This window comes from Mirounga leonina, unplaced genomic scaffold (genome assembly GCF_011800145.1).
Source record: "Mirounga leonina isolate KUSES-001 unplaced genomic scaffold, KU_Mleo_1.0 Mir_97, whole genome shotgun sequence".
Classification (NCBI taxonomy): Eukaryota; Metazoa; Chordata; class Mammalia; order Carnivora; family Phocidae; genus Mirounga; species Mirounga leonina.
Genome location: NW_023270889.1, coordinates 7,717,473 through 7,730,264, shown reverse-complemented (window position 1 = coordinate 7,730,264; position 12,792 = coordinate 7,717,473). Strand labels below are relative to the sequence as shown.

General features: G+C 38.7%; 1 protein-coding gene across 1 annotated transcript in view; it reads left to right on the top strand.

Annotated features, from left to right (window-relative positions):
* The window catches only part of LOC118006516 (uncharacterized protein C5orf34-like), a 37,475-nt gene extending 25,014 nt beyond the window's left edge, over positions 1–12,461 (top strand). Inside the window, exons 11-13 of the mRNA XM_034999198.1 lie at positions 765–863; positions 6,146–6,186; positions 12,147–12,461. Coding sequence (XP_034855089.1) covers positions 765–863; positions 6,146–6,186; positions 12,147–12,340 — 334 coding nt within the window. The 3' untranslated portion in view covers positions 12,341–12,461. The remainder of the gene's footprint in view (positions 1–764; positions 864–6,145; positions 6,187–12,146) is intronic.
* Positions 12,462–12,792: the final 331 nt, after the last annotated feature.

The following is a 12,792-nucleotide window of genomic DNA, read 5'->3' as shown; positions in this document are numbered from 1 at the left end:
TGGCTGAGGTCATGATCTCAGGGTTGTGGGATCAAGCCCTGAGTCTGCTTGAGATTCTCTCCCTCTCCTCCTCTCCTCTCCCCTTCCTCTGCTTGCATGTGCACCCGAGCATGCTCTTTCTCTCTCTAAAATAAATAAATAAATCTTTAAAAAAACTAGTCTTTGGCAAACATCACTATTTGTTTCAGCCCATCACTTCAGATCATTCATTTTATTGACCTTGATACTTGTTTTGTATATTCAGTGAGTTATATATAATTACACATTTATGTATGTGGGGGGGGGAATTAATGGGTGTGTTCTGGTTTAAATTTTATTTTATTTTTTTATTTTTGGTGGGGGATTTTTGTTTTTTTAATATATATTTTTTTAATTTTAGAAAGCAAATGCTTGCTTAGTCATAAAGACATTTTCGTTATAAAACATAATGAAACTCATTTTACTTTGTAAAACTAAAAGGATACTTTAGACATTTGAATTTGAATTTTGAGTGAAATCCAAGTATCACTTTGTTCTGATTCTTAAATCTCATCTTTATTAATCATGACTATGAGTAAATCATTTTCTCCTTGCTGAATAATGAGAAAAACTTGCCTTTTCCATTTCCTTTAAAAAAGATTCAAAAAATTGCCCAGTAAATGCCTCGCTTGGGAATTTCTTTATCCTTTTCCCCCAAGTTGTCTTAATGATTTTTCCTTTTTAAAAAATGCTTTTATAAATATACAAGTTCATTTTTCAAATACCTCTTTTATTTTTCAATCTAGCTATGTGATAGCGGTTGTATCATGGTGCAGAAGACTGACCCAGACTAGTGAGAGAGAGATGCCCACACATTCTTCATCTTCTGTTATTGAAGAAAATTGGTATTAATATTTCTTTTAAACTTCATCTGTGTAGAAGAGACACAAAAATTAAAAATGTCAAATGGTAAACTCCTAAGACTTTTCCTGATAGCTTAAGCTTGAAAATAATTTATCTTTAATCAGATATCTAATTTATTACATTTCATCATATTTTATCTGAGGTCAGAAAATTGCATTGAAAACTTCATATCAAAATGGGTGACTTTTAATGTGCTAAATTCATCCTGAAAACTTTATGGAAAAATTTAAAGGAGATTTTTAAAATTTTAGTAATATTAAAAGAAATAAAATGTTGCCTAACATAATAAACTTTCAGAAAAAGTTGATTTTGAAATCGCTTCTATCGTGTTAATTACCTTTCCCAACTTAACTGGAAAATCAGCAAATAAAGTATTTTAGTCCTTCCTGTGTGCCTTTCAGTGTGCAGGGGACTGGAACTGGGCTTCAAAGGAATATTTAGGAAAATTAAGACATTTTAGGGAGGGAGCAAGAGCAGAGGTAAAAAGCATATTTTGTCCTGTGGAGACAGTGAGAAAATAGTTTTTATGGAGCAGAAGCTATCTGTTAGGCGGTAGTGTGAGTTTCGGTGGATAGAAATGGATCTTGTGAGGGGCGCCTGGGTGGCTCAGTCGTTAAGCGTCTGCCTTCGGCTCAGGTCATGATCCCAGGGTCCTGGGATCAAGCCCCACATCGGGCTCCCTGCTCCGCGGGAAGTCTGCTTCTCCCTCTCCCACTCCCCCTGCTTGTGTTCCCTCTCTCGCTGTGTCTCTTTCTGTCAAATAAATAAATAAAATCTTTAAAAAAAAAAAAGAAAGAAAGAAATGGATCTTGTGATCAGTAGAGGAGCTCAGGCTTGATAGAATTACAAGTTCCTAAGTAGAATAAATGGCAGAAAGAAAGGTCATTAGGAAGGTTAGTATCACTGAGAGGATAATCTGAATATACAGGTATCCCCCAGTTTTCGAAAGTTTGCATTACACCACTTTGCTTTTACGAAAGACCTACATCAGTGTGTACCCAGTTTTCTATGGACATACCACCCTGAACACACCTGATCTTTTCTCATCTCAGAAACTAAGCAGGGTGGGGCCTCGTTAGTACTTGGATGGGAGTATGTACCTGTTTTTGCTAACTGAAAGAAATCCAAAAAGGATTTTTCCTTTTAAGAAAAAAGGCAAAAAGTGAAAATAGCATTCAGTATTTGTTTTGCAATGAGCTCTTATAGAGGCAGTTTGCACCCCAAGCAGGGAGAGTGGTACCTCCGAGCTCCTTCCCTGGAACTACACTCAGCATCTCAGCTTCAAGCTGCCATAGCTTTGAACGTGTCTGTGAGCCTCTGTGCTTCATCTCAGTTTATTTTGTGCATCCATTAGCAAGATGAGTCCTCAGGTGTCAAAAAAAAAAAGCCTAAGAGAGGTTATTTTTTGCATGTGGGAATGATCAAAAAATTTTCCATAAAAATTAATGGTAATTGTTTTTCAGCTTTTGGATAGTGGAGGAAACCTGTATTGGAAAAGAGGGGAGGTGCTTGGGTAGCTCAGTCTGTTAAGCGTCTGCCTTTGGCTCAGGTCATGATCCCAGAGTCCTGGGATCGAGTCCTACATGGGGCTCCCTGTTCAGTGGGGAGTCTGCTTCTCCCTCTCCCTCTGCTGCTCCCCCTGCCTGTGTGCTCTCTCTCTCTCTCTGTGTCAAATAAATAAATAAAATCTTTTTTTAAAAAAAGGAAAAGAGGTATAACAGGAACAATTTAGGAAGGTTTAGGGTAGTTTTGTAAAGTGTCTTAGCATAGCATGGTGAAAAAAATATAAACATTAAACCTGATCCTTCCTTATCACCTTTTCCTAAGTTACTTAGAGAAAGAGATACAAATCAAATCAGTCGATGTTATTTAATATCTTAGGTCTCCTAAGAATTCAGCTTTCCAGATCTTCCATTCTTCAGCTACAGCCTGTTTGGGAGCAGAAAAGTTGCCCAAGTAGCTGGCAAAAAATGTAGTTGGGATGAAAGGGAAATTGTATATGACTATAGGATTGGCCAGGTCACTTCATCATCACTCAGCTGACAAGGTTTTTAAGATGCTGGCCTTTTCATATGAAGGCTTTGAAGAGGATAACTGTCAAGACATACTACAAAGTGAGGGCCTGAGGGAAGTGCATATTGGTGATAGTAGCTCTTGGGGGGAAGCAACAAGGAGCAGCAGAAAGACAAAGGAACTGAGGAAGAGTAGGGAGAGGAGAGGCAGTCCCTGACCATAGTTCCATTTCCCTTGCCATGCCTAAGACCTCTCCACTGTGATTTGTTTCCTTGTCAAAGAAGGAGGGTTGAAGGAAGAGAAGTGATTGCACAATGAAGAGCTACCTGAATTTATTTCAGTATTTTTTTTCCAACTCACCTTCTATTATTAATTTACTGATTCAACTTTTTTTTTTTTAAATTTATTTGACAGAGAGAGAGAGAGCACAAGCAGGGGGAGCGGCAGAGGGAGAGGGAGAAGCAGATCCCCGCTGAGCAGGGAACCCGATGTGGGGCTCATTCCCAGGACCCTGGGATCATGACCTGAGCCGAAGGCAGATGCTTAACCGACTGAGCCACCCAGGCACCCCTGATTCAACTTTTTAATAGGGATGCTAGTCAAAACATAGAACAGCAGATCGTTCACAAGAAGTTGGTTCATCATATGAGCAACAGCATAAAGGTAGTTTGTATTGTTTGCTTATGGCCAGAAAAATATGTCATATGTGGGGGAAAAAAGGTGTTTTGCAATGATGAAGAATCAGCAGACTATGGAGTAAGTCATATCCAAGTCTTTACCACAGATGCTTAAAATGTTGAAAGATCTCTTTCATTCTCCATCCATAGGCTAGAGTACAAGGAAAGAGTGCAAGTTGACAAGTACTGTAGTAAAGCCAGTAAAGCAGACAAGTTCTATACCCCTTTGTGAACTGTGAAGACTATTCTAGTAACTTGAATAGAGAGATCTTTTAGATATTAAAGTCCTCATTAATTTTGCAGAGAGCTAGTTGAGTTACACTGTTTTCTAGTTGTGTCCACTGCTCATATTTCATTCTAACTTAATGAGGAAAAAGAACACACACATAAGAGATTCTGCTGGAGTTGTACAAATTTAGCCCTCTGCCCCTTACCAGTTGCCCCAATATCTGTTTCTGTGGAACATGGTAAGAGCTAATGTTCATCGTGTTAACCCTTCCAATCAAGGAGAAGAGAATGTTTAGTATGCTGTGTTTAATAAAACAATAGTCTATTCTAGAAGAAATTTAATAGAAAATACTTATTATTTGGGGGTACCTGGGTGGCTCAGTCGGTTAAGCGTCCAACTCTTGATTTTGGCTCAGGTCATGATCTCAGGGTTGTGAGATAGAGCCCTGTGTGGGGCTCCATGTTAGGCATGGAGACTGTTTAAGATTATTTCTCTCCCTCTGCCCCCCACCTTCTCCAAAGGAAGGGAGGGAGGTAGGGAGGGAGGAAGGAAAGAAGGAAGGAAGGAAGGAAGGAAGGAAGGAAGGAAGGAAGGAAGGGAAAGGGAAGGAGGGAAGGAAATAAAAGGGAAGGAAGGACTTACTATGTTTTGACACCTAATTCAACTGTGTAAAAACTTGGCTCTCCAAAACTGTTTCCTAAGAGTTCATATAAATGAGGTCTTATTATATGTGCAAAGTACAGAAGAAAAAGAAAAACATCCTTTCTCCTGAAAAAGACAATCTAGGTATGAAGATCAGAAAATTAAAGAGTTTAAGAGAAGGTATTGCAAATAAGTATATGATTAGTTGACATAAGGCTATAGGAATTTAAGGAAGGAGAGAGCACTCTTTTTATAGAAATGATAGGACTTTACTAGCTTTTTATTTTTTTTAAAGATTTTATTTATTTATTTGAGAGAGAGAGAAGGAGAGAGTGTGTGCATGCACTCGCATGCAAGAATGGGGGGAGGGCCAGAGGAGGAGGTAGAGGGACAAGCCGACTCCCTACAGAGCATGGAGCCTGATGCGGGGCTCCATCCCATGACCCTGAGATCATGACCTGAGCCGAAATCAAGAGTTGGCTGCTTAGCTGACTGAGCCACCAGGCGCCCCTAATCTTAGTAGGTTTTTAAAGCTTGACTAAACTCTGAGGAGGAAAGCAGAGGGTATGCCAGGTTAGTATTAAGAAGTTGTAGCAGGCCGGGCCTGTGGGTGGAGAGGGTCCTAAAGGAATGGTGCCTGGCACTCCAGCAGAATATGGTAGAGGGAGAGAAGAGTATGAAGGCCCAAACAAAAAGCTCTGATTTTATTATTATTTTTTTTTGATGTGGTATCTATATGATTTCATTCCAGTTTGTTTTTGTCTTTTCTTGGTTAGATACCAGTCCTTTAAATTCTTGCATTTTAGTGAGAAAGCTACCTCTTTATGGATGTTAGCAGTTTATTAACCTAATATTTGCAAATGGTCTGTTTGGGCAGGTAAAATTAGGTAATACAGTGTTTCAAACAGGGGAATTTTTCCCTTTTTATTTCCTTCCTTTATTAACTGTATAATGTCCCTCAAGTTATGGCAGTGAACCTTGTACCGCTGAGTTTCCAAAGTGTACCTTTTTTTTTTACTGTGCTTCAAATAAATAAAAAAAAATGGTTATTTAAAAGAAAAAAAGAGTTATAGCAAGAATGCCCATTATATTCACACATCAATACCTCATTCAAAAGTCCTTGAGGTGGGGACTTTTATTCATTTTCCTTATTCATTCAAAGCACTCAAGTATCGGTTGAGTCAAGTTGATGTGTTGCTAAATAAAGCCAATATAAAGAGAATTCTTTTTTTTTAAAGATTTTATTTTTATTTATTTATTTATTTCAAAGATTTATTTATTTATTTGAGAGAGAGAGAGAGTGAGAGAGAGAAAGAGCACAAGAGGGGGGAGCGGGAGAGGGAGAAGCAGACCCCCTGCTGAGCAGGGAGCCCGATGCGGGACTCGATCCCGGGACTCCAGGATCATGACCTGAGCCGAAGGCAGTCGCTTAACCAACTGAGCCACCCAGGCGCCCCTAAGATTTTATTTTTAAGTAATTACACCCAACATGGAGCTTGAACTTACAACCCCAAGATCAAGAGTCACCACGCTGCACTGACTGAGCCAGCCAGGCACCCCTATAAAGAGAATTCTTAACTTCTGGGCTCTTCTACCTACAGTTCTAAATTTTATGAAAAAAAATCAAGTATGCCTATTTGAAATATTGTAGCTATAAAAGACTCATAACTATCATGAACTTACTTTTTTTCTTTTTGCACAGGTCTGTGGCCTCTGAACTTGAAAAGATAAAGAAATTTAACCGTATCCTTTAAACTGAATTTATTGTCCTGCATAATTACCCCTTTCCATTCTAGGCTTACTTCATGACTCTGTACTTTATATTAATCCATACTTATATATTCTGAAGCTTTATTGAATAACATTAAGATATATCTTGTCTATAGAAGGTACATCATGTCAATATTTATACTTTTGAGTGGGCTTAAAGAGGGCAAAAGACAGTGAACTAGGGATAGGTCTCCTACGAAGACTTATTCACTTATATAATTATATTCTAAATTATAACAGACCTATGTCTTTTTCTTTCTTTTTTTTTTAGGATATTTATTATGAATTATTTTTAATTTCAGCCTTATTGAGGTATAATTGACAAAAATTGTAAGATATTTAAAGATATTAACAAAATTGTAAGATGTTTAAAGTGTACATCATGGTGATTTCACACACATATATATTTTGAAAGGATTACCCTGTCTTGTTAATTAACACCTACATCACCTCACATATCTGTCCCTTCCTCCCCACTCTTTTTTTGGTAAGAACATATGAGTTTCATCCTCCCAGCAAACCTCAGCCATACAACACAATGTTATCTACTGTAGTCACCATGTTATATATTAGATCCTTAGACCTTATACTTTTTAAAGCTGAAAGGTTTTTTTTTGTTTTTTTTTTTAATTCTTATGTTAATCCCCATACATTACATCATTAGTTCTAGATGAAGTGTTCCATGATTCATTGTTTGTGCATAACACCCAGTGCCCCATGCAGAATGTGCCCTCCTCAATACCCACCACCAGGCTAACCCATCCTCCCACCCCCCCACCCCTCTAGAATCCTCAGTTTGTTTTTCAGAGTCCATCGTCTCTTATGGTTCATCCACCCCTCCGATTTCCCCCGCTTCATTCTTCCCCTCCCGCTACCTTCTTCTTCTTCTTTTTTTTTTTCTTAACATATATTGCATTATTTGTTTCAGAGGTACAGATCTGAGATTCAACAGTCTTGCACAATTCACAGCGCTTACCAGAGCACATACCCTCCCCAGTGTCTATCACCCAGTCACCCCATCCCTCCCACCCCACCCCCCACTCCAACAACACTCAGTTTGTTTCCTGCGATTAAGAATTCCTCATATCAGTGAGATCATATGATACATGTTTTTCTCTGTTTGACTTATTTCACTCAACATAATACCCTCCAGTTCCATCCACGTCGTTGCAAATGGCAAGATCTCATTCCTTTTGATGGCTGCATAATATTCCATTGTATATATATATATATATATATATATATATATATATACCACATCTTCTTTATCCATTCATCTGTCGATGGACATCTTGGCTCTTTCCACAGTTTGGCTATTGTGGACATTGCTGCTATAAACATCGGGGTGCACGTACCCCTTCGGATCCCTACTAAAGCTGAAAGTTTTTATCCTTTAACCAGTCTCTATTTTATCCACCTCCCAGCCCCTGGAAACCATCCTTTTTACACTCTGTTTCGGTCAGTTTGACTTTTGAAAAAAGTTCCATTCCACACATAAGTGACACTGTACAGTATTTGTCTTTCTCTGTCTGGCTTATTTCACTTAGCATAATGCCCTCAGGATCCATCTGTGTGGTTGTAAATGGCAGGATTTCCTTATTTCTCATGGTTGAATAGTATTCCATTGTGTACCTATACCATATCTTTTTCCATTCATTTGTTGATGGACACTTCGGTTGTTTCCATATCTTGGCTATTGTGAATAATGCTGCAGTGAACATGGGAGTGCAGATCTCTTTGAGATCCTAATGTCATTTCTTTTGGATATATATCCAGAATTGGGATTGCTGGATGGTATGGTAATTCTTTTTTTTTTTTTTAATTTTTTGAGGAGCTTCCATACTGTTTTCCATAGCGGCTATACCAATTTACATTTACACCAAGGTACACAGGGTTTTCTTTTCTCCACATCCTCACCAACCCTTATTAACTATTATCTTTTGGATGATAGCCATTCTAATAGGTATGAGGTGATACCTCATTGTGGTTTTGATTTGCATTTCCATAATGATTAGTGATACTGAGCACCCTTCCGTATACCTGTTCACCATTTGTAGGTCTTTGGAAAAATGTCTATTTAGTTCCTCTGCCCATTTTTTAATCAGATTTTTTTGCTATTTGTATGAGCTCTTTATGTATTTTGGACATTAACCTCTTACCAGATATATATTTCAAATATATTCTCTGATTCCATAAGTTGTCTTTTCATTTTGTTGATGGTATCCTTTCCTGTGCAGAAGCTTTTTAGTGTGATGTAGTTCCATTTGTTTATTTTTGCTTTTGTTGCCTTTGCTTTAGGTATCAGAACCAAAAAATCACTGCCAAGACTGATGTCAAAGAGCTTACCCCCTATTTTCCTCTAGGGATTTTACGGTTTCAGGTCATATGTTCAAGTCTTCAGTCCATTTTAAGTTGATTTTTGTGTATGGTGTAAGATAGGGATCCAGTTCTCCCAACACCATTTATTGAAGAGCCTATCTTTTCCCCACTGTATATTCTTGGCTCCTTTGTTGTAAATCAATTGGCCATGTATGCATGGGTTCCTTTTTTTTTTTTCTTTTAAGATTTTATTTGAGAGACAGAGAAAGCACACACACGCAGTCTAGGGGAGGAGCAGAGGGAGAGGGACAAGTAGACTCTGTGCTGAGCACAGAGCCCAATGTGGGGCTCGATCTCATGACCCAAAGATCATGACCTGAGCCAAAATCAAGAGTCAGATGCTCAACTGACTGAGCCACCCATGTGCACTGCATGGGTTTATTTCTAGGCTCTCTATTCTGTTCCATTGATCTATGTGTCTGTTTTTATGCCCATGCCATACTTTTGGGATTACTATAACTTTGTGATATAGTTTGAAATCAGGAAGTATTATGCCTCCAGCTTTGTTTTTCTTAAAATTGTTCTGGCTATTTGGGTTTTTTTGTGGTTCCACAGAAATTTTAAGATTGTTTGTTCTATTTCTTTGTAAAATGCTGTTGGAATTTGATAGAGATTGCATTGAATTTGTAGATTGCTTTGGGTGGCATGGACATTTTTACAATACTAATTCTTCCAATTCATGAGTACAAAATATCTTTCCATTTATTTATGTCTTCTTCAGTTTCCATCATAAATGTCTTTCAGTATACAGATCTTTCACCTCCTTGCTTAAATATATTCCTAGGAATTTTATTCTTTTTGATATAATTATAAATGGGATTGTTTTCTTAATTTCTGATAGTTATTAGTGAATGGAAATATAATTGATTTTTGTATATTGATTTTATATCCTGAAACCTTACTGAATTTATTAGTTCTTTTTTTTCTGAGAGAGAGAGAGGAAGGGGAGGGGCAGAGAGAGAGAGAGAATTTTATTTATTTATTTATTTTTAAAGATTTTATTTATTTGAGAGAGAGCATGAGAGAGCACAAGCAATGGAGAGGGAGAAGCAGGCTGCCCATTGAGCAGGGAGCCCGATGCAGGACTTGATCTCAGGACCCCGAGATCATGACCTGAGCCGAAGGCAGACATTTAATGGACTGAGCCAACTGGTCCTGGGCTCTTATTTGTTGGGAGATTTTGGATTACTGATTCAATTTCCTTATTAGTGATTGGTCTATTCAGATTTTCTATTTTAAGATTTAGTCTTGGTAGGTTGTATGTTTCTAGGAATTTTTTTTTTTAAGATTTTTTATTTTTTATTACAGAGAGAGAGTACAAGCAGGGGGAGTGGCAGGCAGAGGGAGAGGGAGAAGCGGGCTCCCTGCTAAGCAGGGAGCCCGACATGGGGCTCGATCCCAGGACCCTGGAGTCATGACCTGGGCCAAAGGCAGCCGCTTAATTGACTGAGCCACCCAGGTGCCCCTGTTTCTAGGAATTTATCTGTTTCTTCTAGGTTGTCTAATTTGTTGGAATATAATTTGACTCATTTTTCTTTTTTTTTTTTAAGATTTTATTTATTTATTTGACAAAGAGAGAGACAGCTAGAGAGGGAACACAAGCAGGGGGAGTGGGAGAGGGAGAAGCAGGCTTCCCGTCGAGCAGGGAGCCCAATGCGGGGCTCGATCCCAGGACCCTGGAATCATGACCTCAGCCGAAGGCAGGCGCTTAACGACTGAGCCACCCAGGCGCCCCTTGACTCATTTTTCTTATGAAATCTTTTGTTCTGTACATTCCTACCCCATTCATCTAATTTATCATGTGATTTTTTTAAAGATTTTATTAATTTACTTGAGAGAGAGGGAGTGAGAGAGCATGAGAAGGGGGACGGTCAGAGGGAGAAGCAGACTCCCTGCTGAGCAGGGAGCTTGATGCGGGACTTGATCCCAGGAGTCCAGGATCATGACCTAAGCCCAAGGCAGTCGCCTAACCAACTGAGCCACCCAGGTGCCCTTATCATGTGATTTTTCTGTAGTCCTATTCAAATAATAAAGTAGCCCTGCATCAGAGGACAGGTTTCTTTCCACTCTATATCATTTATTTATTTATTTATTTATTCATTCATTCATTCATTCATTCATTCATTCATTCATTCATTTATGCAGGTGAGGGGCAGAGGGAGAGAGAGAATCTTTTTTTTTTTTAAAGATTTTATTTATTTATTTGAGAGACAGAGAATGAGAGAGAGCACATGAGAGCGGGGAGGGTCAGAGGGAGAAGCAGACTCCCTGCCGAGCAGGGAGCCCGATGCGGGACTCAATCCAGGGACTCCAGGATCATGACCTGAGCCGAAGGCAGTCGCTTAACCAACTGAGCCACCCAGGCGCCCTCTTTTTTTTTTTTTTTTTTTAAAGATTTTATTTGACAGAGAAAGAGATAGCGAGAACAAGAATACAAGCAGGGGAGCTGGAGAGGGAGAAGCAAGCTTCCTGCGGAGCAGGGAGCCCAATGCGGGGCTGGATCCCAGGACCCTGGGATCATAACCTGAGCCAAAGGCAAACACTTAACAAATGAACCACCCAGGCGCCCCGAGAGAGAATCTTAAGGCTCCATGCCCACTAGGAGTGCCTGGGTGGGTGGCTCAGTCAGTTAAGTGTCCGACTCTTGATTTTGGCTCAGGTCATGATCTCAGGGTTGTGAGATGAAGCCCTGCATCAGGCTCTCTGCTGGGTGCAGAGCCTGCTTAAGATTCTCTCTCTCGGGCGCCTGGGTGGCTCAGTCGTTAAGCGTCTGCCTTCGGCTCAGGTCATGATCCCAGAGTCCTGGGATCGAGTCCCACATCGGGCTCCCTGCTCGGCGGGAAGCCTGCTTCTCCCTCTCCCACTCCCCCTGCTTGTGTTTGTGCTCTCGCTCTCTCTCTTTCTGTCAAATAAATAAATAAAATCTTTAAAAAAAAAAAAAAAAGATTCTCTCTCTCCCTCCGCCACTCCCCCGGGTCCCTCTCCTAAGAAAAATTTAAAAATACACTACACAGATTATTTATATTCCTATCACTCCTACTTTTGTTCTTTTATTCCCACATCACTCTTCACTTAAAGAAATGTTGAGATTTTAATTCTTTTATCTCCTCCCTATCACCAAACTCCCAAATACACATAGGTACTCTTTCTTACTTTTTAAATTTTTTTTTTTAAGATTTTATTTATTTGACAGAGAGAGACGCAGTGAGAGAGGGAACACAAGCAGGGGGAGTGGCAGAGGGAGAAGCAGGCTTCCCGCTGAGCAGGGAGCCCGATGTGGGGCTCAATCCCAGGACCCTGGGATCATGACCTGAGCCAAAGGCAGACGCTTAATGACTAAGCCCCCCAGGCGCCCCACCTCTCTTATATCTTAACCAGTTTCTTCATCTGTAAGGGGTAGACCTGATAAGTTCTGAAGTACCAAATCTATTATGAATCCAAGGGATCTTCCTAATAGAGAAATAATATTTTAATATGAAGACTAGGCTTTCTGAAATTAAATGTACTTATATAATGAAAAATGCAGGGAAAAACTCCTTAACTAACCAACTTAGTTTTATTGGAAAATAGTGGTATCCTAAACCAGATTTCTAACAAAAAAACCAAAGAGTCATCTGATCATTATGAACCAAAATCTCCAGAAACCTTGCTGGAAGAAGTTAATGAAGAGAGAGTATCAGTGGCATTGAAAAAAACCTCTGAAATCCTTCAGGATATTGACTGTCTTCTATCAAGTTCTAAAAAGTGAAAAATGGAATTATTATAAACCTTAAGGATGTTGTTTCAACTGACTAGTATAAAATTACTAGTAAGCCAAGAAATTATATATATTACTTCTGTGCAATGATTATATAAAAAATGACATTTAACTTTGGAGGTTACCTAACTTGTAAATTTTAAACTATATGTTTATAATGTATTTTATTAATAAAGAACTGTTTTAGGATTTTGAACAATTTCTTATTTCAGATTTATGAGAAAAACTTATAAAATTATAGTTGCTGTTTTAGCTTGTGGAGCATTCACTATTAATCCTCAAGTTTTGTTTTGTTTTTTTTTCCTTCTTAAATATGCAGAATTGTGTGTATTTGGTCATTTGCTTTTTGGTCTCCAAATATTTTTCAACAGAACTACCAAAAGAGAATTAGATCTTTATATATATATATATATATATATATATATATATATATATATATATAT